At 43.7% G+C, this 27,914-nt stretch overlaps 4 protein-coding genes across 5 annotated transcripts in view; 2 read left to right on the forward strand and 2 right to left on the reverse strand.

Annotated features, from left to right (window-relative positions):
- C6H12orf60 (chromosome 6 C12orf60 homolog) overlaps positions 1–20,752 on the reverse strand; it is a 58,632-nt gene extending 37,880 nt beyond the window's left edge. Inside the window, exon 1 of the mRNA XM_055394179.2 lies at positions 20,652–20,752. The gene's annotated coding sequence lies outside the window, so the exon portion shown is untranslated. The remainder of the gene's footprint in view (positions 1–20,651) is intronic.
- Positions 18,310–19,005, reverse strand: H2AJ (H2A.J histone). The gene has a single exon (XM_055394183.2). The coding sequence runs from the start codon at positions 18,874–18,876 to the stop codon at positions 18,487–18,489; it is 390 nt and encodes a 129-aa protein (XP_055250158.1). The 5' UTR covers positions 18,877–19,005; the 3' UTR covers positions 18,310–18,486.
- Positions 20,753–20,872: 120 nt separating the features above from the next.
- Positions 20,873–21,237, forward strand: H4C16 (H4 histone 16). Its single transcript, XM_055394855.2, has one exon. It carries the CDS (start codon positions 20,926–20,928, stop codon positions 21,235–21,237), a length of 312 nt encoding a protein of 103 aa, XP_055250830.1. The 5' UTR covers positions 20,873–20,925.
- Positions 21,238–21,435: 198 nt separating this feature from the next.
- The window catches only part of GUCY2C (guanylate cyclase 2C), a 97,577-nt gene continuing 91,098 nt past the window's right edge, over positions 21,436–27,914 (forward strand). Inside the window, exon 1 of one of the 2 annotated variants that reach the window (XM_055394169.2) lies at positions 21,436–21,559. The gene's annotated coding sequence lies outside the window, so the exon portion shown is untranslated. Of the gene's footprint in view, positions 21,560–21,821; positions 21,958–27,914 lie in introns of those variants that run through there. The other variant, XM_055394168.2, reaches the window with a different exon arrangement.

Below are 27,914 nucleotides of genomic sequence, written 5' to 3' on the forward strand. Positions count from 1 at the left end.
AATCACTGCTATGAAACATAAGTCTGATACAAGTTTTCAGTCAGGTATATGGATAAATATTGATCCTTTATCATAAAATGTCACTTTATTACACATTAATTGCTCCTTAACACCATTTTGAAGTTTTAAGGTACTGTAAGGTGTGGATTAAGGATCACCACATGGCATGGAATCAGCATAAAGCCCGAGTTGACATCTAAGTTTCTCTTTCAATTCTCATTTTGTATATTCTAGTTTGTGCTCTTTATGGAAATATCTGACTATTTCACAGGGAGACTTTTATTAAACTTTTTTGCTGCATTCAAGCAATTCTTCAGACAGAAGATAACCAATCACCACCCCATGGATAACTGCACATTTACGTTTTGTCCTGAACTCAAAACGAACAGGTCTAACACCTGGCAATGTTCCTCAGCCAGAACCAGTTTGGAGGAGAGACCTGATGGCAGGACTTGTGGAGCTCAAAGCTGTTCCCGAGCAGAGCTATGGATAACTTCACTCCCAGGTCCTGGGTGCAGTGGGGAAGCTTTATGTTCCTGGATAATAAGGACTTTTGCAAGACCAAAGTAACTACCTACTTTAGGTCTTTTGTCTCTAAGAAGGCCTGTAGTTGGCTTCCCCGGTGGCTCAGCGATAAATAATCTGCCTGCAGTTCAGGAGCTGCAGGAGACACAAGTTTGATCCAGTATTCTTGCCTAGAGAATCCCGTAGACAGAGGAGCCAGGTGGGCTTCAGTCCATAGGGTCACAAAGAGTCGGACATGACTGAAATGACTTAACAAAATACACGCATGCACAGGCCTGTAGTTGGCTGTGAAGGAAAAGTCAATGAGGATAGGATAAATGGCCAGACCTGGGTAAGCAGAGGGGTCTTCCTTAATTAACCTGTTCATTTTACTAAGGATGAATAACCAGTAGAGAGAGAGGTTGGAGAATGAGAGGATAATTGATGGTTTGAGGTACCTAAGAGTTTGAGTGAACTCCGGGAGTTGGTGATGGACAGGGAGGCCTGGCGTGCTGTGATTCATGGGGTCGCGGAGAGTCGGACACGACTGAGCGACTGAACTGAACTGAAGAGTCTGGGGAGGTATATAGAGCACAAACTGCTCATTTCATATTGTTACTGAGAAACTGCTGGGAGCTAGGCGCTTGCTGGGGAAGAAGTAGTAAGAAAATCAGATCACGTCTCTACTATCATGGGCCTTCAAGAAACTTCAGGAGACAAACATAAATGTCCATACTGCTTCTGAGTCACACCTACAGTACGAGACAGTAAATACCATATGATATTTACCAGTGCTAATTTATTTTAAGAGTTTTTTTTAACCTGCGCTAATAATCTGGAAAAAAATAATCTGAGGGCTACACGTGCTGTGTGTTGGTAAAGACATATTCATCAGAACTTTAAGATCTTTATGTTACTTTTTTATAGAGAAGCTATTAAAAATGAAACTGTTTCTCTGAATGTTTAAAAATACTAAATATCAACTGATTACCTTCATGGTGCTACAACCAAATAGAGAAAACATTTTCCTTAAAAAAAAGTTTTCAAAGAAAAAACCATGGATCCCCAAATATGTTTTTCTTTGACCTATTATCCTATACAGAGTATTTACCCTTGTTAACCATCTGAAGCCTTAAAATAAGATGTTTTCTATTGTCACCATAATGAATCCACAGAATTAAACCACGTGTGCAGGAGATAAGTAACTGATATGGAGGAGATTGAACACTATAAAAATGCTGTGAGGGAATTCCCTGGAGGTCCAGTAGTTAGGACTCCAAACTTTCACTGCTGAGGATGCTGGTTTGATCCCTGGTTGGGGAACCTAAGGGAGAAGGCAATGGCAAGCCACTCCAGTACTCTTGCCTAGAAAATCCCATGGATGGAGGAGCCTGGTAGGCTGCAGTCCGTGGGGTCGCTATGGGTCGGACACGACTGAGCGACTTCACTTTCACTTTTCACTTTCACACATTGGAGAAGGAAATGGCAACCCACTCCAGTGTTCTTGCCTGGAGAATCCCAGGGACGGCGGAGCCTGGTCGGCTGCCATCTATGGGGTCGCACAGAGTCGGACACGACTGAAGTGACTTAGCAGCAACAGGGGAACCTAAGATCTCAACAGCCAAAAAAAAAATTTTTTTTAATTAAATTGTGAGATGTAAAAAATGATTTAAGGATCTTTCGTAACAATATTTTACGAGGAAAAGTAGAATGCTATAGTGTTTATATTCATTGCATCTCGGGAAATATTAGAGTCCAAAAAAGAAGAATTAACTACACTATTCATTATCACTGCACCCAGCAACCTTGCCCCAGTAAACTGGGGAGTGAGGTAAAGGAACAAGGAAGGTGACAGCCAAAGTTACAGCAGGTCGAAGGGAAAAAAAGAACTTTAGTTTATCTCTGAAATCTTGCCTGGTTTCATGAAATATACCACCAACAAATGAAAAGGGCTTATTATTTTCACAAAGGCCTGGCTTTTTACAGTGAGTTGATAAAGTTTGCCATATTTAAGAACTTACTATAAGGCAAACCCATACCTTCAAATAATATCTACTGACTTCCTTATGTGAAGAGGGAATTAAAATACAGGTAGAGAACAAATCCAACATCCGTTTCTAGAACCATTCTTCTTGCAGGGTAACCCAGATCGCAGGAGGAGGTCCTTTTAAATCCTTATATGTACTGTGTTTACCCATAAAATACATGTTCATTTAAAAAACTTGAGGGGTAACATATGAAAGTAAAGTATGACATGAAAATATCACTTTTATGGAGAGAAAAACTAAATAGAGCAACAGTAGTTGTTTAAAAAGATGCTTTGTGTTTATTACTTATTTTTGTTTCCACCAATAAAGCAGAACAGGGATCAGCAAAATTTCCATAGATATTTGGGGCTCTGGGAGCTAGAGTTGCTGCCACAAACCTGCCTTTGCAGTGTGAAACCTGTAGTACAGGCAGGTGACCAGTTGTACTCCACAGCCACGTGCAAAGGGACCCAGAAGAGAAATGTGAGCAAGCTGACTTGCGAGGGAGTCAGGGGACCTCTGACGGCTGGAGGCCAAGTGTGCTCAGTTTTCCCATTGGCAGGGTCTTGAAAGGTGGTCCCCAGGGCGAGTCAGGGCTGCAGGTTGTGGAGGCACTGTGCATACTGGGTGCATGGCTGGAGCAGAGGCCATTGGATATCCTCTGCCCCTCACTGCTTACCCACCAGCACCACACAGCAGCCTGAGCCAGTGAGAGTCACCCTTCCAGCCTGCAAAGGCCCTCGGTGCCCTCTTCCAACAGAGCCTAGCATCGTGCTTCTGTTAGGAAGACTGGCCCAGAAGAACGCCAACTATTATCACGGAGCCCACGCTGACATTGGAATTTGGGGCTCAGAGGCAATACATTTAAAACTGGTATGGAGAACATAGATGGAGAAGCTGTATACAGTTAGCGAAAACAAGACCAGGAGCTGACTGTGGCTCAGATCATGAACTCCTTATTGCGAAGTTCAGACTTAAATTGAAGAAAGTAGGGAAAACCACTAGACCATTCAGATATGACCTCAATCAAATCCCTTATGATTATACAGTGGAAGTGAGAAATAGATTTAAGGGACTAGATCTGATTGATAGAGTGCCTGATGAACTCTGGACGGAGGTTCGTGACATTGTACAGGAGACAGGGACCAAGACCATCCCCATGGAAAAGAAATGCAAAGAGCGAAATGGCTGTCTGAGGAGGCCTTACAAATAGCTGTAAAAAGAAGAGAGGCGAAAAGCAAAGGAGAAAAGGAAAGATATAAGCATCTGAATGCAGAGTTCCAAAGAATAGCAAGGAGAGATAAGAAAGCCTTCCTCAGTGATCAATGCAAAGAAATAGAGGAAAACAACAGAATAGGAAAAACAAGAGACCTCTCCAAGAAAATTAGAGATTCCAAGGGAACATTTCATGCAAAGATGGGCTGGATAAAGGACAGAAATGGTATGGACCTAACAGAAGCAGAAGATATTAAGAAGAGGTGGCAGGAATACACAGAAGAACTGTACAAAAAAGATCTTCACGACCAAGATAGTCACGATAATGTGATCACTGACCTAGAGCCAGACATCTTGGAATGTGAAGTCAAGTGGGCCTTAGAAAGCATCACTACGAACAAAGCTAGTGGAGGTGATGGAATTCCAGTTGAGCTATTTCAAGTCTTGAAAGATGATGCTGTGAAAGTGCTGCACTCAATATGCCAGCAGATTTGGAAAACTCAGCAGTGGCCACAGTACTGGAAGAGGTCAGTCTTCATTCCAATCCCAAAGAAAGGGAATGCCAAAGAATGCTCAAACTACCACACGATTGCACTCATCTCACACGCTAGTAAAGTCATGCTCAAAATTCTCCAAGCCAGGCTTCAGCAGTATGTAAACCGTGAACTCCCAGATGTTCAAGCAGGTTTTAGAAAAGGCAGAGGCACCAGAGATCAAATTGCCAACATCTGCTGGATCATGGAGAAAGCAAGAGAGTTCCAGAAAAACATCTATTTCTGCTTCATTGACTATGCCAAAGCCTTTGACTGTGTGGATCACAATAAACTGTGGAACATTCTGAAAGAGATGGGAATCCCAGACCACCTGACCTGCCTCTTGAGAAACCTGTATGCAGGTCAGGAAGCAACAGTTAGAACCAGTCATGGAACAACAGACTGGTTCCAAATAGGAAAAGGTGTACGTCAAGGTTGTATATTGTCACCTTGCTTATTTAACTTATATGCAGAGTACATCATGAGGAACGCTGGGCTGGAAGAAGCACAAGCTGGAATCAAGATTGCTGGGAGAAATATCAATAATCTCAGATATGCAGATGACACTACCCTTATGGCAGAAAGTGAAGAGGAACTCAAAAGCCTCTTGATGAAAGTGAAAGAGGAGAGTGAAAAGGTTGGCTTGAAGCTCAACATTCAGAAAACAAAGATCATGGCATCTGGTCCCATCACTTCATGGGAAATAGATGGAAAAACAGTGGAAACAGTGTCAGACTTTGTTTTTTTGGGCTCCAAAATCACTGCAGATGCTGATTGCAGCCAGGAAATTAAAAGACGCTTGCTCCTTGGAAGGAAAGTTATGACCAACTTTGATAGTATATTAAAAAGCAGAAACATTACTTTGCTGACCAAGGTCCGTCTAGTCAAGGCTATGGTTTTTCCCGTGGTCATGTATGGATGTGAGAGTTGGACTGTGAAGAAAGCTGATCGCCGAAGAATCGATGCTTTTGAACTGTGGTGTTGGAGAAGACTCTTGAGAGTCCCTTATACTGCAAGGAGATCCAACCAGTCCATTCTAAAGGAGATCAATCCTGGATGTTCATTGGAGGGACTGATGCTAAAGCTGAAACTCCAATACTTTGGCCACCTCATGAGACGAGTTGACTCACTGGAAAAGATTCTGATGCTGGGAAAGGTTGGGGGCGGGAGGAGAAGGGGACGACGGAGAATGAGATGGCTGGATGGCATCACCGACTCTGTGGACATGAGTTTGAGTGTACTCCGGGAGTTGGTGATGGACAGGGAGGCCTGGTGTGCTGTGATTCATGGGGTCGCGGAGAGTCGGACACGACTGAGCGACTGAACTGAACTGAACTGAACTGATGGAGAACATAAAGAAAACTCAATCTTTTTACTTCCACTATCACAATCTAGTTATAAAATTGTCAGCACAAACCTCCTTTCATGAAAATATATGGAATATTGCTCAAGCTCGTTCTATCAGGTAGTTAGCCACTAGCGTAGGTGTATCAGCTGATGATAAAATTTTTGTGTGTCACTTTTGCTCTTTTTTAAAAGAAATTCATTGGAGTATAGTGGATTTACAATGTTGTTAGTTTCAGGTGTACAGCAAAGTGCTTCAGTTATAGGTATACATATCTCCATTCTTTTTTAGATTCTTTTCCCATATAGGTCATTACAGAGTATTGAGTAGAGTTCCCTGCGCTATACAGCAGGTCCTTATTACTTATCTATTATGTATGTATAGTAATGTGTATACATCAATTCCAGTCTCCAAATTTATCCCTCCCCCTCATTACCCCCTTTGCTAATATAATAAGCAATCATATTAGCTTACAGGTATTAGCTGATGATAGAGTTTGTGTGTGTGTGTGTGTGATTTTTATTCTCAAAAAATCTCAACAGAACTGCAGTTGACTGGCTGACTCTGTTAGGGGGTTGTTAAACAGAACAAAGCTAAAAACTGAGAAATAAGCAAAAAATATAAATACTCAGAAACTCTGACAGAAACAGTGGTACTCACTAAAAAAAATTCCTGTGCTCTTCTGCATTTTCCAGGTTTCTTTGCAGTGAGATTAAGCATGAACTAGTTCTTTGCTGAAGCAAAGGAGGGTGAGTGTGAGTTCCCTGGACTCCAACCAGGGGCTGGTGGAAGAGACAGAAAGGACTGCTTCAGGGCTGGTAACTGGCATACCTATGAAAACATGGCAGAACAGGCTGTCATCTATAAATTTTATCGACATCATTTAAGGGCTACTTATGCGGGAAACTTCAGGAACACAGGAATTCAATCTATCCTGTTTGCTCTTACTGGAACACTGGGTATCAAGGGTTTTGTGTAAACTTTCAGGTAACCTTTGTCTCCTGGAAAGGTCGGGTGACATTCTCCATGGCAGAGGGTGCCGGCTTACATTATAGTTGAACAACTAAGAGTCTGCCGCTCCAGATTCCCTGTTTACATGATTCATTCCACCGTGTTCTATGTCCCCAGGAGGCTGAACTGTAGAGACTGCCTCAATGGGTTTTCTTAGCTTTTGGCATCCTTTTAGGCTGGGTGATAAACAGGGTATGGGAGGGAGGGAGGAATATGAGGTCATGGAATTAATAAATTCCTGGCCCCTCCCCGCATGGCTACCATGGGTTAACTTTTCCTGACTCTCCCTGTCACTCGGGCCCTTCACACTACCTACTCCTGCCAGGTCTGTCAGCCATTCCCCTTCACTCCATCAGCCGAGGGGTGGGAGCGGAGCCCAGCTGTCACCATTCCTTCCATGTGCTTTTCTCGCATGCTGCTTACATCACTGTAAGCAGTCCTTTTATTAAATTGTCCTCAAATCACCACATTTGGGCATGCCATCTGTTTCCTGGCAGGATCCTGGCTGACTTAGCATCTGAATAAATATAGGATGTATTGAATAAATAATATACGAGAGAGAGAACTCATTGAATAACAAATGTGCTAATATTATAAAACTCTCAGAATAGTGTTTGCTGTGCTTAGTTGCTCAATCATATCCAATGCTTTGTGACCCCATGGACTGTAGCCTGCCGGGCTCCTCTGTCCATGAGATTCTCCAGGCAAGAATACTGGAGTGAGTTGCATGCCCTCCTCCAGGGCATCTTCCTAGCCCAGAGATCAATCCTGGCTCTCTCATCTCCTGCATTGGCAGGTGGGTTCTTTACCACTAGTGCCACCTGGGAAGCTCGGAACTGCTTTCCACGTATTCATTTATTTAATCCTTACAACAACCCTTTGAAGCAGCTATTGTCATTTTACAGATGTGCCCACTGAGGTAAAGAATGATTTGATAACTTGCTCAGGGTTACACAACGAAGGAAGCAGAAACTCAAACCTCAGCAGTGGACTGGGGAGGGCGGTGTGGAATGAAGGGAATTGGTCTAGGGTGGAACAGCTGGGGACGAAACCTCAGGGAGATAACCTGTGGTGATCTTAAGTAGGCAGGTGAAGTACGATGCTCAGGAGGCAGGTGGGCGTTACACACCATAAATACAAAAGGGAAGGGAAAAACTGAAGGAGAAAATCTAAGCTAATACAACAATAGCAATAACTTATCGAGGCCTTACCATACTAGACACTAAGAGCCTTACGATAAGGAAGAGATAGTTTTGCTCCACTTTTATACATGAGAAAACCAAAACTTAGCAAGCTTATAAATAAATGCCTAGATTTCTACTGGTGTGAATGCTTTTTTTTTTGCTGGCATGAGTTCAAATGAAAATAACTTACTGATTTCTATTTGGGCTGGAAAATGGGAAGAAGGACATTGCAAGAGGGGAGAAAAGTAAGTGGTTATGGTATTTACTTTATATGTTTATTTAAACGTTGGGTTGGCCAAAAAAGTTTGTTCAGGTTTTTCATACCATCTGATGGAAAAATCCAAACGAATTTTTTGGCCAACACAATACATAAAAATTATGCGCAATTTTATTTATATAAAGTATATATAAATGTAATTTAAATTTAAAACAATTTATTGTTAGAAGTACATGGATCATCATGTGAAAAAGAGCAAGACATTGTGTCCCCTATTCAGTTCAGTTCAGTCGCTCAGTCGTGTCCGACTCTCCGCGACCCCATGAATCACAGCACGCCAGGCCTCCCTGTCCATCACCAACTCCTGGAGCTCACTCAAACTCATGCCATCCCCTATATGAACACACAAAAAGATAAACTCAAGAGAAAAAGTTCCTTGACAAACATAAGGGGATGGTGTCAGAGGATCTGAAGTACATAAAGTGGGACTTTTAAAGTTTAAAGTACTTAAACATGGGACTGAAACACCTACAGTTAGTAGTTCCCTTTCGAGTGGTGCTTGGACACTGCCAACATCTACCCTGGATATCTCTGTCTACTTCTGCTGGTCAGCAAGCCCTCTTCTCTGGATCACATTCTTTTTTTTTTCCTTCAGCTTTTAGAGAGGGGCAAGCAGCCCATGAGAGCTCGAAACTGGCCTGGACCATCAGCGAGATCTTGGTGTTGCTAGGAGTTGGCCTGACATAGCTGCACCATGGTATTCTGTGGAACAGAACCATTTCACACCACACCAACATTACACATGGCCATTCTGCCATGAAAAACTGAAATGAAAACAAGAGTTCTCTGTATCACACTGTTGCTTTGTCGCTCAGTTGTGTCTGACTCTGTGACTCCATGGACTGTAGCCCACCAGGCTCCTCTGTCCATGACATTCTCCAGGCAAGAATACTGGAGTGGGCTGCCAGCTCCTCCTCCAGGGGATCCTCCTGACTCAGGGATCGAACCCAAGTTTCTATGTCTCCTGCAGGCAGACTCTTCACCGCTAAGCCCATCAGGGAAGCCCTCTCTGTGTATCATGTTTGTGTTATTCAGTCGTGTCTGACTCTTTGTGACCCCACGAACTGTAGCCCTCCAGGCTCCTGTGTTCATGGGATTCTCCAGGCAAGAATACTGGAGTGGGTTGCCATTCCCTTCTCCAGGGGATCTTTACAACCCAGGGATCAAACCCGGGTCACCTGCATTGCAGGTGGATTCTTTACCATCTGAGCCATTAGGGAAGTCCCTCTGTATCATAGCTGAATACACATACATACAAAAAATAAAACATGAGCATTATCCAAACCACGAAAACATGAGCATTGTCCAAACCCCCAAAATGATCAGAGATTCCTGGGCAGGCCCATATGCATCTTCACCTGTTACAGCTTTAGCCTCATTTCCTTCCTTGTACCTGATTAGCTGTTTCAAGACACCAAATCTAAGACTTATCTCCTCTGTTACCAACAGTATGGAATCCTGGGCAAAGTCCCAGCCCTATAACCTATACACAAACTCCAGACCTGTAACTCTTTCCAATATTTTAATGAAACACCTCACACCTTCCCAGTATGTGTGCTCCCTGCTACAAAGAGCAATAAACCCAACTTGTTAAAGTACAGTTTTGTTCTTGGTGGGCTTTGGCTGGAGGGTAAAAACAAAAATACAGACTCAGCTAAAGGGCTCATACTTGGACCAGGACTCTCAATTCAGCAATATTGTGAGCATCTAGGACCCCTTGTGATTCCCTCTGTAGGAGATGCCAGGGCTGATAAGTTCATGTGCAAGTGAGTTCCTATAGTTTGCTGAAACACTGCAGTGTTGAGTCAGTTTTATTTCCCTGGAAATAAGATGTCTTAGAATTTGACTGATTAGTATTCTTTAGTAAAATCGTTTTTAGTCTTCTATTTCCTGCTTTCCTTATTGTTAGCTTGCTTAGTAATTAGTGTTGTGTGTAAGAGGCACAGTCCATAGGGTTAGAGGCTTAATAAGTCTGTTTTGGAGCTGAACCTCTGAGGGCTGGCTGAGTTCAGAAGTTCTCAGATCATGACCTTTGGACCAATTTTGCTTCGGGTCAGCGTTTCTAAATCGGATGAAGACTTCTTCATTCTTGTCTTTGTGTGTCTGAGAACTGCTCCATTTAGTTTTGTCTGCCTGGACCCACAACTGGTAATGACTGGCCATTGGCCAGGTTCTGGGGATCAGAAGTTACACATATTTCAGTTCAGTTCAGTTCAGTTGCTCAGTTGTGTCTGACTTTTTGCGACACCATGAATCACAGCATGCCAGGCCTCCCTGTCCATCACCAACTCCCGGAGTTCACTCAAACTCATGTCCATCGAGTCGGTGATGCCATCCAGCCATCTCATTCTCTGTCGTCCTCTTCTCCTCCTGCCCCCAATCCCTCCCAGCATCAGAGTCTTTTCCAGTAAGTCAACTCATCGCATGAGGTGGCCAAAGTATTGGAGTTTCAGCTTTAGCAGCAGTCCTTCCAATGAACACCCAGGATTGATCTCCTTTAGAATGGACTGGTTGGATCTCCTTGCAGTCCAAGGGACTCTCAAGAGTCTTCTCCAACACCACAGTTCAAAAGCATCAATTCTTCAGCGATCAGGTTTCTTCACAGTCCAGCCCTCACATATTTCAGTTCAGTTCAGTCTCTCAGTCGTGTCCGACTCTCCGTGACCCCATGAATCACAGCACGCCAGGCCTCCCTGTCCATCACCAACTCCCGGAGTTCACTCAAACTCATGCACGAAACATTATATTCCTCCTTGTCCGTTGTCACAATCTAAAACCGCACCTCCTTCAGGCCATACACCTGCTTCTTTTGTGTCTTCTTATTAATAAGAGTAATTTGTACACTGACCTCTCCAATAGACTCAATTTCATCAGGAATATTTTAGAACAGCAGTGACCAGGTGGGCTTTTGACATGAAGACAGCTCATTTGAGATGCATTAATACTTCAAGACAGAAAGCTAATAAACCTTCATAAGCAGATTGCTTGTCCGGTTTGCCTAAAAGAAAGATAATTTTGTTTAATGTAGGGCTTATCCCTCCTTTGTGTCTATAATTTGAAGCTAAGTAGTGCTGACTCTTTAATTGCATGGCTTGATAAAATTATCAAAGACCCCAGTTACTACTGTTGCTTCTTGTCTTGCATACAGGTTTTTCAGAAGATAGGTAAGGTGGTCTGGTATTCTCATCTCTTTAAGAATTTTCCCTTTATATATATGTATACACACACATCAAATATATATACATGTATATACATATATATATATATATATATACACACATATGTTAAAATGGGACTTCCCTGGTTGTTCAGATGGTAAAGAATCTGCCTGCAATGCAGGAGACCAGTATTGATCCCTGGGTTAGGAAGATCCCCTAACTTCCTAACCTACTCCAGCATTCTTGCTGGAGAATCTCCATGGACAGAGGAGACTGGCAGGCTATAGTCCTCGGGGTTGCAAATAATTGGAAACTACTGAGCGACCAACATGCACACATATATTAAAATGTGTTTTTCAACACCTATAAACTCTCTTTTTTCTCTCCTTATAGAGAAAACAAAATAAAACCTTACAGTGATAATTTCATATCTTCCTGAAGCCAGCTGGTTTCCTTTTTTTTTTTTAAGTTTTTTTTTTTTTCTCTTACTCTCCATTTCCCTCTCATGGCAAACTAAACATTTAAACATCAACGAATTAACTTTGTCAGGGACAAATTTCTCATGCTTTAATCATTCTAAAATACCTACACTGGCTTTATGAATTAATAAGTTGCTCTAACACAATACTGTAAATCAATTATACATCAATAAACAAATATGTTGTCACTGTTTCTATAACTTAAGATTAAAACAAAACACTGATTAAAGTTAAAATATGTAAAAACTATTTAAATAAATGGGATGATAACAAAAGATGTATCTGGTAATGGTTCTTTGCCAATATTCTGGGCTTTTTTAAAAAAATGGGTTTTTTTTGTCACCACAGATATATACCTCTAATTTCTGTATGTGCAGTGTGAAAATGCAAAGGGGAAAAGTACATCGCCACTCCAGGGCCACTGGTAAAGTGAACCAACTGGCCAGCATTCACTGGGTAATTATTGTTTAGTCTCTAAGTCATGTCTGACTCTTTTGTGACCTCATGGACTGTAGCCCGCCAAGGCTCCTCTGTCCATCGAATTTCCCAGACAAGAACAGGGAAGCAGGTTGCCAAGTCCTCCTCCAGGGGATCTCCCTGACCCAGGAATCAAACCCACATCTCCTGCATTGGCAGCTGGATTCTTTATTGCTGAGTCACCAGGGAAGCTCCTGGGTAGGAAAATGCAATAACTTTTATAGGACATATCCCAGTTATATGTAAAAGTAAAGGCAACTTAGGTAGAGTCAGGGAGCACAGCGATAGATCCAAATTGTGAAAAATCTCTGTCCCCTGATGCTTTCTCCAGGCCACGGCCTCTCATCTCTGAATGGCTCCTCTTCCTTGAGAGTGGAATAGGCCTCGCCTGTCCCCACTTGCCCTGTCTGCTGTTTCCTAGAGATTCACTGATACATCTCTCCACATATACTCTCTAGATCTATATTCCCTCTGGATGATTTTACCCATGCAAATCATTGTTAATCATGATTCCCAAATTCTTATTTCTAGGCCACACCTTTACCTCTGGTTACGCTTACATCTGGCCACAGGTACTGTCTGTTGACTGCTGTACTTCCGCGCATGCTGTCTTCCTGCCACACCCTGTCATGTCAGGCACACTCTTGCACTGGACCCATCTCAGGCGCCACCCTCCCTACCAGGCCGAGCGACACAGGTGCCTCTTCCCTGTACCTGTAACACCCTGAGCATCTCCTTTTCTTCACATGTGGTCTGCTAGATCATGATCATCTTTCTGATCACACTGTCATCATTTTTCTTGACAGTGGATTATCAATAATGGGTATAACATGTAATGTACACTCAATAAATTGTTGAGCAAATGGGTTCCATTTTTAACATGAGTAGGTACACTTAACCTATTAATTCCAAACTAGGTTGTCTTTGGAGTGGGAGATACAAATTCAGGTTCACAAAGTTACTTTTGCTATTTATGACTCTTTTCTGTTCTAGACTGAGTTGTAGATAAACAGCCACTAAGCTAGTTTTTATGGTGAGATATCTGAAAAATCACAGAATTACTAGAACGCCAGATGTTTACTAACTTCAATAGGTCCCATCGCAACTGCCACTTCCTCTAAATCCAGTTTCACAGACTATTAGTTACTATTCATTGAGTGCATTTCTATATGGGAAACTCAGTGCCTTCATTCACATTATCTCTAATCTTCTTCCAAACTCACTGATGTAACTCTACTATTATGCCCAGTTAATAGATGAAACTGACATTTAAAGAAATTGAGTAGCATTTCCAAAATCACTCAGCTACTGAGGAGATGAGTGGATCTAAACCCAAGTTTCATTCCAAGAGAGTAAGTTCTTAAATGTTGTGGTATATGACCTTTCAACCATTGGAAAGAAATTTTTGGAGTTTGTGTATCAGTTCAGTTCAGTTCAGTTCAGTCGCTCAGTCATGTCCGACTCTCCGCAACCCCATGAATCACAGCACGCCAGGCCTCCCTGTCCATCACCAACTCCCGAGTTCACTCAAAGTCATGTCCACAGAGTCGGTGATGCCGCGTTTGCGTATAGTCATCACCAATTATGGCGCCAGACTAAACCTTTTGATTCCAGGCAGATAAAACTAAGCAGACCAGTTCTCAGAGACACAAAGACAAGACTGGCCCTGCAGGAAAAGCAAAGAAGGAACAAATCCTGGCCAAGTTACAACGTGCCACACTGAATGGCTTATCTCCATGGGAAAGCGCATGTGTGTCTACACACGCGGCTATGGATTAGAAATCTACTAAAGACCAGAATTCAGGTCTCACCAGTTTCTATCCTAAATCTTTTTCCATTCGGTCTCATGCTTGAAAAAAACATGGGCCTTTTAAGTTAATAATCATATATTGGCAAGAACTGTTTGTGCATAGAAGATTCACAAGCTGAATTGATTTGGCAAGCGGTATCCTCCTCAGAGGACGAGATGGCTGGATGGCATCACTAATGAAATGGACACGAACCTGAGCAAGCTCCAGGAGATGGTGAGGGACAGGGAGGCCTGGCGCACTTCATTCCATGGGTCCAAAAGAGCCAGACATGATTAGGCAACTGAACAACAACAACAAATGCATTTTTAGCTGCTAATAAAGTATTCAGGTTTAAAAAGCTCTCAAAAACGAAAATGTGAAGTTAAAATGGACTGAGTCTTACAGCAGGGGAAGTATTCGAGAGAGCCTATGAATCTCTGGAACAGTGGTGGTCAAGATAGGGTGAGAATGGGGTTGTCAGTGTACTGACATCTGTGAATCTTGCCTGTTTTTATCTTCAGGTAACAGGGTTAGACTCCTGTGAAACTTTAGAGAGAAAAGTTTTTGTTTTTGTTTTATAAATGTCTTACACTTATTTCTTTACCATTTGGTTTTAATCTTCGAGATGCCTCAACTTTTTTAGGAAATTAAGACGTAAATGTCAAAACCAGCAACTGATACACTTTTTTTCTTCTCCACTGCCCACCATGTCACAAGGCAGTAATAACGAGAACTATTCCGAACAACTGGGCATTAAAATCAACAAAATATTCATTAGTTACCTCTACTTTAAGTCCATATCCCCATAGAAACTGGTACTTCTATTTACTGAGCATCCAATAGCTGGCATCAAAAATGCAAGAGAGTTCAAGAAAAACATCTATTTCTGCTTTATTGACTATGCCAAAGCCTTTGACTGTGTGGATCACAATAAACTGTGGAACATTCTGAAAGAGATGGGAATACCAGACCACCTGACCTGCCTCTTGAGAAACGTGTATGCAGGTCAGGAAGCAACACTTAGAACTGGACATGGAACAACAGCCTGGTTCCAAATAGGTAAAGGAGTTCGTCAAGGCTGTATATTGTCACCCTGCTTATTTAACTTATATGCAGAGTACATCATGACACGCTGGGCTGAAGGAAGCACAAGCTGGAATCAAGATTGCCAGAAGCAGCATCAATAACCTCAGATATGCAGATGACACCACCCTTATGGCTGAAAGTGAAGACCTAAAGAGACTCTTGATGAAAGTGAAAGAGGAGAGTGAAAAAGTTGGCTTAAAGCTCAACATTCAGAAAACTAAGATCATGGCATCTGGTCCCATCACTTCATGGCAAATAGATGGGGAAACAGTGGCTGACTTTATCTTTTTGGGCTTCAAAATCACTGCAGAGGGTGACTTCACCCATGAAATTAAAAGACACTTCTTGGAAGGAAAGTTATGACCAACCTAGACAGCATATTAAAGAGCAGAGACGTTACTTTGCCAACAAAGGTCCGTCTCGTCAAGGCTATGGTTTTTCCAGTGGTCATGTATGGATATGAGAGTTGGACTATAAAGAAAGCTGAGTGCAGAAGAATTGATGCTTTTGCACTGTGGTATTGGAGAAGACTCTTGAGAGTCTCTTGGGCTGCAAGGAGATCCAACCAGTCCATCCTAAAGGTGAGCAGTCCTGGGTGTTCATTGGAAGGACTGATGTTGAAGCTGAAACTCCAATACTTTGGCCACCTCATGCAAAGAGCTGACTCATTGGAAAAGACCCTGATGCTGGGAAAGATTAAGGGCAGGAAGAGAAGGGGACGACAGCGGATGAGATGGTTGGAATGGCATCACCGACTCAATGGACATGTGTTTGGGTGGACTCCTGGAGTGGGTAATGGACAGCAAGGCCTGGTTTGCTGCGGTTCATCGGGTCGCAAAGAATCAGACACGACTGAACAACTGAACTGAACTAAACAATAGCTGGCATGGAATAAAGAAACAATCTTGGTCATCAAAATAGCTATTGTGACTATTTTACATGAGGAAGTCTTCTGAATAGGCGGAAAGTGGAATAAACAGTCGGATATCTTGGAAACTGCCCAAGGTATGTACCCTTGGGGTCTATTCTCTTTAGGACATAAGCGGCAATAATCTGCCTCCTAAAAGGGGTATGTGTGGCCTGACATTTGTATATACTTGAAACTTGATCACATGGGAGAAGTAATCCCAACATCCATTCCATAAGCAACAGAGACACAAGTAGTAGCAGAAGCTGAAGGGAAATCCTTTCTTTGATGGTCACTTACTCGTTTATTATCTGGTCTTCAGTTACCCAGAAAAAAAAAGTGAGCTTCAGGAGTGGAAATCTAGTTGGTCTCACAGACCAGGGTACCCTCATCACCCGTTGCAGGGGTTAATAGCCACCTATTGCTCTGGCTAAGCCATGAGAAAATCACCATGGGAAAAGAATAAAAGTAAAATATAGCAGTACAGCATAACCCAAATAAAAGTACATTGGGCTGATCAGTGGGGGTTGTCATGCCCTGCTAAGCTAAGGAAAAACATAGTATGGACTTTGGAACACTGGGTCAGCGCCAAGTTCAGAACGCTGCTTGTGCACACACTAAGATGTTTTCCCAAGGCATATGCGGGTCTATGACCTCCAGCTAGGTGATAGCCCTTGTACAAGAAAATAACAAAGATAGTTTAAAGTAATCAATAAAATGGGAGACGTGACTGGGGACACAGGAAGCTGACTTCATCATAGCACAACCGATACTTTCTGCTTGCCAAGACACTAAATAAAAGTGATGTGGCTCTGAGGAACAGGGCTCTTGACCCAAGAGGTCTTGAGTCTCCTGATCCCATCTTTAAAACTTTAATTCTGTCTCTAGTTTCTTTTTCCTAAACTGTGCGGTTGACCACTTTTGATCCCTACTTGCTGTGCTGGCTGCAGCAACCCATTACGCAGTACTGTGCATAGCATACAGAAGTTCTCAGTAAACACTGGGGAAGAAATAAAAGTCCATGCCGAGAAAACAGGCCAGCTTCCACTGATGGTGGAAGACATATCCTTTTCTTTTCCCCAGAATGACATCAACTCTGATTTAAGGAAAAGATGAATCAAATATGTGAAATCTAAATAAACGGGGATCTTTTTTGTAGGCCAGAAGGAAATGGCAACCCACTCCAGTCTTCTTGCCTGGAGAATCCTAGGGATGGCGGAGCCTGGTGGGCTGCCATCTATGGGGTTGCACAGAGTCGGACACGACTGAACCGACTTAGCAGCAGCAGGAAGCTTGTAGAAAAGGGGGAAATGGAAGGGTCAATCTAGGACAGACCAGGGTTGTTACTTTGTAACTTTTAAATGTAAATTCCTGAGCAGAAATGTTTCTCTCCATACCATCTGTCCTTGCCTTTTCTCACATCTCACATATTTATGAGAGCCTTACTGTGCCATTAAGCAACACAAACAGAATAGGTGTTGTTGGAATGAGGTCATTGCCTCAGGCCCAGTGGTAGAACATAAGGGACCTTAAGAGGGGGATTTGTTGTTATAAAGCAAAATCAAACCAATCACACCTTTCCAAAGGGATATGATATTGTGGAGATAAGACCACTATGAAGCTAGAAACTTGAGAAAGTCATTTTAAAAGCTCCTCAGGTATAGATAACTCATGACTAAAGGCACTGCACTATTACACAACATGAGTGTTAGTACAACAAATTTCCAACTTCATGACTCAGGCTTCTGTACTACACATATTACTGGATGGTTCCTTCATTTTAAAGAAACGTGAACATAAGCGTGCACACAAAAATATCTGACACCCCAAACAAGAAAACACAACAGCTGTCAGGCCAAGAAAAATCTGTTAAATTGACACTGTGTCGTCAAAGCTGCTCTTCCAAGATGCAAAGTTATTCTCCCTTCAGAAAACTGTGGCCGGACAGACAACCTCCTGCCCAAGACCACATCGTCATCACTCTTTCTTAGAACTGGTTCCAGAACCGCCCTAACAGGGCAGGGGAGCACAGGCCCTGGGAGGCGGATGTAAAACAACTCGCCCAGCCTCATCCGCACCTACTCTGCGTCGCCTCTGCCTCCGGGCTAGCAGGGAGAGCCCCCGACTCTGCCCACCTCCACGCCAGTGGGTCCCTTCTGGTCTCCCTTTATCCACCTGTAGCCCCTCGAGGGTGACTGCGATACAAAGCTGCCCAGAAAGTGGCTCAAGCCGACCCACCAGTACCTCTTCCAAAGGTCTCCCGGTCGCCCCTGGGTCTCCCGGCAGGGCCCCGCGACTACACAGCTCTCTCGACCAGACGATTTTCACCGACTTTATTGGGCCCCAGACCCAGTTGGTCTCCTCGCCGCCCACCTCCCCACTAATTGGCTCCGGCCCACCATAACATCAAGCATATTCAAAAACACTGCGGGCGGGGCGGCTCTGGAGAGAGCCCTTGCTGGGGAAGCCGTCTCCCCTGTGGCGGCATCAGGGTCACTTGCTCTTCGTCTTCTGACTCTCCGTCTTCTTGGGCAGCAGCACGGCCTGGATGTTGGGCAGGACGCCGCCCTGAGCGATGGTCACTTTCCCCAGAAGCTTGTTTAGCTCTTCGTCGTTGCGGATGGCGAGCTGCAGGTGGCGAGGGATTATCCTGGTCTTCTTGTTGTCCCGCGCGGCGTTGCCAGCCAACTCCAGGATCTCCGCCGTCAGGTATTCCAACACCGCCGCCAGGTACACCGGCGCCCCGGCGCCCACTCGCTCCGCGTAGTTACCTCTGCGCAGCAGTCTGTGCACTCGGCCCACTGGGAACTGCAGGCCCGCGCGGGAGGACCTGGACTTGGCCTTTGCCCGCACTTTGCCGCCCTGCTTTCCGCGACCAGACATGTTTGTCTCTCGCCTAAAACTCCAGCGAGAGGGAAAAAACCAGCGATCCGGTTCCTAGTACAGGAATGCAACGTACCACACCGGAACTGCCTCTACCAACACTTGGCTGACACTAGGCAGCGCCTTCCTATTGGGCTCCGCAACATCCTTGGCTCCGGTGACCAATGACAGGCAGGCTCTGCTCCCAATTAGGACGCTGGGAGAAGGACCGCCTTCTCCAGTTCTCTCCAATCAAAAGAGCAAATTGCTAAGTCCTCATTTACATAATCTTTCATATGAATAACTAGGTCCGCTTACTCCGCGGTAGGGGTTCCGTTGAATTTATTGAGTTCGGTTGAATTTAGCAGATTCTGAGGTTTCAACATTCTCTGTTGCTCTCAGGAAAAGAATGTCTTAAGAAGTAAGGAACCATGGTAAAAAACAAAAATCAGGAAGGAGAGTTACTCCTTAGTTAACTTAGTCAACAAATACTAAGCACTCAAGCAAGAAATGCTTCTAGTAGTTATGCCCGAAATTTTTGACACATTGCCATTATTGTTATTGACACTTTTTTTTCAATCCTTGTAAGCAAAAGAGATCTCTAACTTGAAAACGTTCTAACCTTGATTTCTTAGTAAATATTTAAAAAAAAAAGAAGAAAAAACACCTATTTTGCCATTAGAAGAATTCTGACTCTTCCAAACTTTTCTTTCGAATCAAGCATTAAAATCATGCGGTACAATTTGACTATTTAGGACTACCCCCCATCCCGCCCCCGGCCATCCAGTGTTCTGTTCTTTTAATTCTGCTTTAACAACAATAACAGTATCTTTTTTGTGCTATAGAGATGGGTGAGGATAGGTACATAATAAGCAAATATTTGTCATAAAGCTTTCCTACTGGAAAGGCTTCACCGACTCTGTGGACATGAGTTTGAGTGAACTCCGGGAGTTGGTGATGGACAGGGAGGCCTGGCGTGCTGTGATTCATGGGGTCGCAAAGAGTCGGACACGACTGAGAGACTGAACTGAACTGGAAAGGCTTATTCGTCAGGACTAGGTACAGCGAGCACAATTTATCAAAACATTCATTCCCTATGGTGTTAAGTACCTCGGAAAGAGTTACGAATCATACTTAAATACTGCTGCCTTTTTTCGCAGTATGAACCTTTTGGGAAAACCAGTCCTGTCTCCTAGAGTGATGATACTACTGAAAGTTCCTGTTTTCTCAAGGGATTTCTTAAGAAATGAGAACCTCCTGATTTAAAGCCATGATAACGGCATCTAGTATTTCACAAGAACTTCGAGTTTTAATGAAATAAGGATGTTACATTGTTTTAACTAATCACAGAAATTGTCATTTGAGAAGCAAAACCCTGTGCTTGGGCTGGGGGTGGGGGACGGAGGAAGCAGTGAAATCTGCAAATTGTGCAGAAGAAGCTGTAAGAGAAAAGTCGGGGGTGGGGGTGGGGAGAAAGGGGTAAGGTTAGACTTTTTTTGAAAAGATTTTAATTTTTTCTTCACGGGGCCACAAAAGAGAAAAAAGAACGATTGAAAGATTTCCTCTATCCCAACTGGTGACTTAAAAAGACCCACAGGTACAAAGAAATTTAAAAAGTAGTAAAGCATTCCCAGTTCCTATTGAGTTTCAAATTAATCTAAGAATATTATTATAAAAGTGTGCATTTCGTTTCAAAACTATAAAATTAGAATTCCCGCGCGCTAGAGAGAGGCGGGGGGCGGACGAGATAGAGGAAAGAGACAAGGGAAACCCAGCGCTCACTGGATCTGGCCTACCGTTTTTTAAGTGTGGAGAAACAGCAATATAATTTCTATCGAGTCTTTCCTCAGTTTCACGGCAAAAATAACAAAAAGTTTTCCCAAATAAGCAACCGAAAAATTTTGTAGGGAGGGTATTAAAAAAACAAAACACCTCTTCGGGGCCTTAGCTCCGCCCACTATCTTGAGGTTTTCAACCAGGTCCGCTATAAAGATATATTTGTCCAGGTTCTTCTCTCCCGGAACTGTTAGGAGCTTGCTTTTTGCGACTGTCGTTTCTTCTGTTTTGAACATGTCTGGCAGGGGCAAAGGGGGAAAAGGGCTGGGTAAGGGAGGTGCCAAGCGTCACCGGAAGGTCTTAAGGGACAACATCCAGGGCATTACGAAGCCCGCAATTCGCCGTCTTGCCCGCCGTGGTGGTGTCAAGCGCATCTCAGGGCTCATCTACGAGGAGACCCGTGGAGTGCTCAAAGTGTTCTTGGAAAACGTGATCCGCGATGCAGTGACGTACACGGAGCACGCCAAGCGCAAGACTGTCACGGCCATGGATGTGGTGTATGCTCTGAAACGCCAGGGTCGCACCCTCTACGGCTTCGGTGGCTGAGCTGTGCCTGCGGCTTGTCATCAGATTCCAAAAGGCCCTTTTTAGGGCCACCAAAACCTCAAAAAAGGGTTGATAATGCTCAAGTTCCCTGGTGAATGTGCTAATAGGTGCCTCAGAGGAGGCTTTATGATTGCAGTTGTTCGGATGGATGATTCGGGGTTAGGCTTGAGGCTGGGGGAGGTATGAGCGGCAAAGGTCTTAAGTGGGGAGCCCGGGCCCGCGCTAGGGACATAGCCTGGGAAATGCATCGCAGGGGAGTAAGTGATCTTCCCCTTTGTTTCAGACGCTGAAGTGCTGAGTTTGGACTCCGTTTGGGAAACAGGTATTGTCAACTTAGAAATAGGTGTTTGGGGAGCGAGTGCCTCCGGGTCTGAGCTTATTTAGAGTAAGTTGTATGCAAATAGGGCAAGTGCGGCTCTCTGCCTCCGATTGGACGGGAGGTATCAGAGGGGGTGGTTTTCCCCGATGGGTCCCGAGCCACCTCTGAGACCTATTATAGTGTCCAATAGAAAAGCGCGAGGTGCAGGCCTGGAGTTGCGCGCAAGGGTCCTGCCAAGCGTATATATTTTATATATTGACGGAATGTTTGAATGAGAGGTAATCCACCGCCGACGCGGAATGCAGGGCGGCTGCCTGTGGGCGAAGTTCAAGGCCAGGCCTGAACCGTCGGCCCCTGCGCTACTCGTGGGTCGGCTACACAAAGGTGGTCGCGCCGAGCAGGTGAGCATCCCAACCCCAGACTGCCCGAGAGCGCTGCTCAAGCCCCGGGGCGTGGGAATCCAGGAGTTAGCCGGCAGCGCTGCCGGGGCGCAGGCAGTACTGGTGTCCGGGAGAGAGAGGGTCTTGTGACCCGGTCGCACTTAGGAGATAAACCCTGGCTTCCTGAGGGACGGTCCTGTTCAGAACCGCCCGGCCCGGGGCTGCGGGAAGGCGTGGGGCGGCGGGTTGGAATCTAGAGTTCGATGAAAATGGTGTAGCGAGAAAACTGTATCAGTTCAGTTCAGTTCAGCCGCTCATTCGTGTCCGACTCTTTGCGACCCCATGAATCACAGCAGGCCAGGCCTCCCTGTCCATCACCAACTCCCGGAGTTCACTCAAACTCATGTGCATAGAGTCGGTGATGCCATCCGATAGCCACCTCATTCTCTGTCGTCCCCGTCTCCTGGATAAAAGTGAAGTCGCTCCGTCGTGTCCAACTCTTTGCGACCCCATAGACTGTAGCCCACCAGGCTCCTCTGTCTATGGGATTTTTCCAGGCAATAGTACTGGAGTGGTTTGCCATTTCTTTCTCCAGGGGATTTTGCCAACCCAAGGCTCGAACCTGGGTTTCCCTGTATTGTAAACAGACGCTTTACCGTCTGAGCCACCAGAGAAATCCGTATAGTCTTGGAGTCCTACCCATTTGTCCTGCCCAGGAGACCGAGTAAGGAGGGCCGGTTTTCGGGCGCTTCCTGGGGTCAAAGGCGGGACTGGAGACAGGGGCCGGCAAGGGCGAGGCTGGAACCGAAGTCCCTTAAGGGCCTTACTCGACTTCTGGCTCTGTTCTTCCTCACCAACTTGTCTGTGTGATGGAAATTGAGAAGGGGCTTCCGTTCCGTTCCGTTTTTTCAGTCGTGTCTGACTCTATGCGACCCCGTGGACTGCAGTGGGTTACCGTTTCCTTCTCCAGGGGATCTTCCCAACCCTGGGATCGAACCCGGGTCTCCCGCATTGGAGGCAGACGCTTTAGCCGCTGAGCCACCAGGGAAGAGAAGGGGCTTAGACTCCCAAAATGCATTGTGCTCCCATGCACCTTGACTAATCTTCCCTGGTTCTGGCTTGTCTGGACATCGTGAAATCACTTAGCTTCCTGGACTGGTTGCCTGGATTGACTGTGGGGTAGTTTCCCAGCCCTGACAGTGATGTACGTACATTTCATTTTAATCCGTATATATCCGAGATGTACTCTAGCCAGGAAAACCTTTCCCTTGTTCCCGCAGTAGAGGCTGGCTTCATACCGTTTAATGAATATCAGCCACTTTGGAACACATTGTATTACATTTTTGCATTCGATTCTCCAGCAAATCTATGAATTCTTTATTATTAATTACCATATTATAGACGAGGTAACGGATACAGGGGAAAAGTACTGAAATCAGGATTTGAACCCAGCCCGGTTCTTAACCCTTGTGTGCCACTGCCTCTTTCAGCCCCCATTTGCTGACATTTCACTTCTTAGTACTTGCTTCTCCATACTCAAATGTATCTGTGGTGCTGATTATGTATTAAATTTCTAGGCAGTGAGACAGTTCCAGAAGCTCAACTTTCTTTAGTTCAAGTGAAGAAAACCCCTCAGTTCAGTTCAGTTCAGTCACTCAGTCGTGTCCGACTCTGCGACCCCATGAATCACAGCACTGCCAGGCCTCCCTGTCCATCACCAACTCCCGGACTCATGTCCATCCAGTCGGTGATGCCATCCACCTGTGCAGAAAGCTGATCGCCGAAGAATTGATGCTTTTGAACTGTGGTGCTGGAGAAGACTCTTGAGAGTCCCTTGGACTGCAAGGAGATCCAGCCAGTCCATTCTAAAGATCAGTCCTAGGTGTACATTGGAAGGACTGATGCTAAAGCTGGAACTCCAATACTTTGGCCACTTCATGCGAAGAGTTGACTCACTGGAAAAGACTCTGATGCTGGGAGGGATTGGGGGCAGGAGGAGAAGGGGACGACAGAGAATGAGATGGGTTACTTAAAAAGAAGCATCAGGGTGTGGCACACTTGAGTACGTTTAATGTGTTGATGGAGTGAATGAGTGAATTTGAGTAGACAGGTAATGTACTTATTAAATCCCCAATTTAGTGTGAATCAGATTATTGAGGATGAAGGTGGGACTGTAGTGGAGCTTGAAAATAAGTATTCATATGGTAGTTTAAAATATCTATTTCTTAAGTATTTAAGTTACTTGGGATTATTTTTTGTTTACACTTTTGATGGTGACCTCAATATTTTTTGAACCTGTCTAGTAGAACTTAATTTTCCCTTGTAGCACAGCATATTGTTGTTCATGTTTTATGTACTTTATAAAATAATACCAAATTATTTGAACATGAGAAGTCTTTGTTTCTGTTTGAGTCCCATGGTAGTATCCAGTCCTGAAGAAATAATTTTCCAAACCAAAAGGGGGTCACATAATTTGAGAACACAAGTTATTTGAAATTAGAACTGAGATTTTCAGGAGTTAACTTCAGAAAATATAGAATGCATTACTACACGTTTGTTAAATAAAGAACTTAATTTAAAGCTCTTCCAAAATCCTTTTCTTGCAATGTGGAATGAAGTCCTGTTGAAATTAGATCCTGTAGCAAAGTCATCTCTTCCAGTTTGAACATTTAATGCCTGTTTTATCCCAAGAACTGTTAACTTTTGAAGATTCAGAGATAAATAAGCCATCAGTTCAGTTCAGTTGCTCAGTTGTGTCCGACTCTTTGCAGCCCCATGGACTGCAGCATGCCAGGCCTCCCTGTCCATCACCAACTCCAGAAATTTACTGAAATTCATGTCAGGCGGTGATGCCATCCAACCATCTCATCCTCTTTTGTCCCCTTCTCCTCCTGCCTTCAGTCTTTCCCAGCATCAAGGTCTTTTCAAATGAGTCAGTTCTTCACATCAGGTGGCCAAAGTATTGAAGTTTCAGTTTCAACGTCAGTCCTTCCAATGAATATTCAGGACTGATTTCATTTAGGATGGACTGTTTGGATCTCCTTGCAGTCCAAGAGACTCTCAAGAGTCTCCAACACCACAGTTCAAAAGCATCAATTCTTTGGCGCTCAGCTTTCTTTGCAGTCCAACTCTCACATCCATACGCGACTACTGAAAAAACCATAGCCTTGACGAGACGGACCTTTGTTGGCAAAATAATGTCTCTGCTTTTTAATATGCTGTCTAGGTTGGTCATCCTTTCTAGGAGTAAGTGTCTTTTAATTTCATGGCTGTAGTCACCATCTGCAGTGATTTTGGAGCCCAAAAAAATAAAGTCTGCCACTGTTTCCACTGTTTCCCCATCTATTTGCTATGAAGTGATGGGACCGGATACCATGATCTTAGTTTTTTGAATGCTGAGTTTTAAGCCAACTTTTTCACGCTCCTCTTTCACTTTCATCTAGAGGCTCTTTAGTTCTTCTTCACTTTCTGCCATCAGGGTGGTGTCATCTGCATATCTGAGGTTACTGATATTTCTCCCAGTAATCGTGATTCCAGCTTGTGCTTCCTCCAGCCCAGCATTTCCCATGATGTACTCTGCATATAAGTTAAATAAGCCGGGAGACAATATACAGCCTTGATGAACTCCTTTTCCTATTTGGAACCAGTCTTGTTCCAGGTTCAGTTCGAACTGTTGCTTCCTGATCTGCATACAGATTTCTCAAGAGGCAGGTCAGGAGGTCTGGTATTCCCATCTCTTTCAGAATTTTCCAGTTTGTTGTGATTCACACAGTCAAAGGCTTTGTCATAGTCATTAAAGCAGAAATATATGTTTTTCTGGAACTCTCTTGCTTTTTCAAACATCCAGTGGATGTTGGCAATTTGATCTTTGGTTCTTCTGCCTTTTCTAAAACCAACTTGAACATCTGGAAGTTCACTGCTCAAGTATTTTTGAAGCCTGGCTTGGAGAATTTTGAGCATTACTTTGCTAGCATGTGAGACAAGTGCAATTGTGTGGTAGTTTGAGCATTCTTTGGCATTGCCTTTCTTTGGGATTGGAATGAAAACTGACCTTTTCCAGTCCCGTGGCCACTGCTGGGTTTTCCAAATTTGCTGGCATATTGAGTGCAGCACTTTCACAGAATCATCTTTTAGGATTTGAAATAGCTCAACTGGAACTCCATCACCTCCACTAGCTTTGTTCGTAGTGATGCTTTGTAAGGCCCACTTGACTTCACATTCTAGGATGTCTGGCTCTAGGTGAGTGATCATACCATTGTGATTATCTGGGTCGTGAAGATCTTTCTTTGCATAGTTCTGTGTATTGCCACTTCTTAACATCTGCTGCTTTTAAGTCCATACCTTTCTGTCATTAATTGTGCCCATGAAATGGGCATGAAATGTTCCCTTGGTCTCTCTAATTTTCTTGAGATCTGTAGACTTTTCCCATCTATTATTTTCCTCTGTTTCTTTGCACTGATTACTGAGAAAGGCTTTGTTATCTCTCCTTGCTATTCTTTGGAACTCTGTATTTAGATGCTTATATCTTTCCTTTTCTCCTTTGCTTTCACTTCTCTTCTTTTCACAGCTATTTGTAAGGCCTCCTCACTGACTCAATGGAAATGAATGTGAGCAAGCTCTGGGAGTTGGTAACGGACAGGGAGCCCTGGTGTGCTGCAGTCCATGGGGTCACAAAGAGTCGGACACAACTGAGTGACTGAACTGAACTGAGACACGTAGAAATACTTCTGTTATTCTCAGATGAACATTTAATCTATTTATCAAGTTGGTCTTTTAATTTGCTAAAATGGAACCTACTCTTTGCAGTGAAACAATCAAGTTAACATGGGCATTTAAAAAAATGTACTGGTAATTTGATTTATATAGTTAATCAATTCAGTCAAAATCATCTTGCAGTTGATACCCTGCTATTAAATAATATATCTTTTTCTGGAATTATGAAATAAATATGTAATACCAGCTGTAGCTGTAAGCTAGATATTGACAACTCCATTTAGCTTTATCAACCATAGAATTTACCTTTTCATGTATCTTGGACTCTGTAACAGTGTCTAGTCTAATAGGGATGTGTTGTTGTATAGTCGCTAAGTTGTGTCCAACTCTTTTGTGACCCCATGGACTGTAGCCTGCTAGGCTCCACTGTCCATAGGATTTCCCAGGCAAGAATACTGGAATGGGTTGCCATTCCTTCTCCAGGGGATCTTCCTGACTCAGAGGATCGAGCAGATTCTTTACCTCTGAGTCACCAGGAAAGCCTTTATAAAAATGTAGCTAATTAAAATTATATTCATAAGGTAGATGGTTTCATGGGGAATGAGAAAACCTAGATTCTTAAGCTAGTAACAAGGCAGGCTATTTTTGCTTTGTCTTTGCAGAGTAGTAAGTAAATGTGAGCAATCTGGCAATAAAACTTTTACACTGTTGGAGTGAAAGATATGCAGGAACCATAGAGGCAATGATAGAAGCAATAATATTCAAACTTACAAAACAAGGAGTCAGACTTAAAATTTCCTATGTGAAGTGGGGCTGACATATCTGTAGGGACATCATAAGATTTTTTTCTATTTGATTTGATATCATACACTTATATTATTTTTTAAACTTTTTTTTTAAGATCCATTTTGAGAAACAGCAATTTATAATTTGAGCGAGATTAATATTGTAATTAACCTGAATCATTAACATCTCCCTTTTATTTTTGTCTGTAAACTGTTTACAAGGAATTGTAATTTCTCCTTGGTCATTTAATTCTGTCTACCAGCGCATATTAATATTTCAGTATCCTTGTGGCTCAGCTAGTAAAGAATTCGCCTGCAATACGGGAGACCTGGGTTCAATCCCTGGGTTGGAAAGATCCCCTGGAGAAGGGAGCGGTTATCCACTCCAGTATTCTGGCCTGGAGAATTTCATGGATTGTATACTCCATGTGGTCACAAACAGTTGGACACGACTGAGCAACTTTCACTTATCTCCAGTGG

Source organism: Moschus berezovskii, chromosome 6 (assembly GCF_049115385.1).
Source record: "Moschus berezovskii isolate FMDL1 chromosome 6, NW_MosBer_1.0, whole genome shotgun sequence".
Lineage (NCBI taxonomy): Eukaryota > Metazoa > Chordata > Mammalia > Artiodactyla > Moschidae > Moschus > Moschus berezovskii.

What these genes read in the sequence shown, in the direction of transcription:
- H2AJ (XM_055394183.2), bottom strand. Translation starts at nt 18,876, where the DNA reads ATGTCTGGTCGCGGAAAGCAGGGCGGCAAAGTGCGGGCAAAGGCCAAG.
- H4C16 (XM_055394855.2), top strand. Translation starts at nt 20,926, where the DNA reads ATGTCTGGCAGGGGCAAAGGGGGAAAAGGGCTGGGTAAGGGAGGTGCC.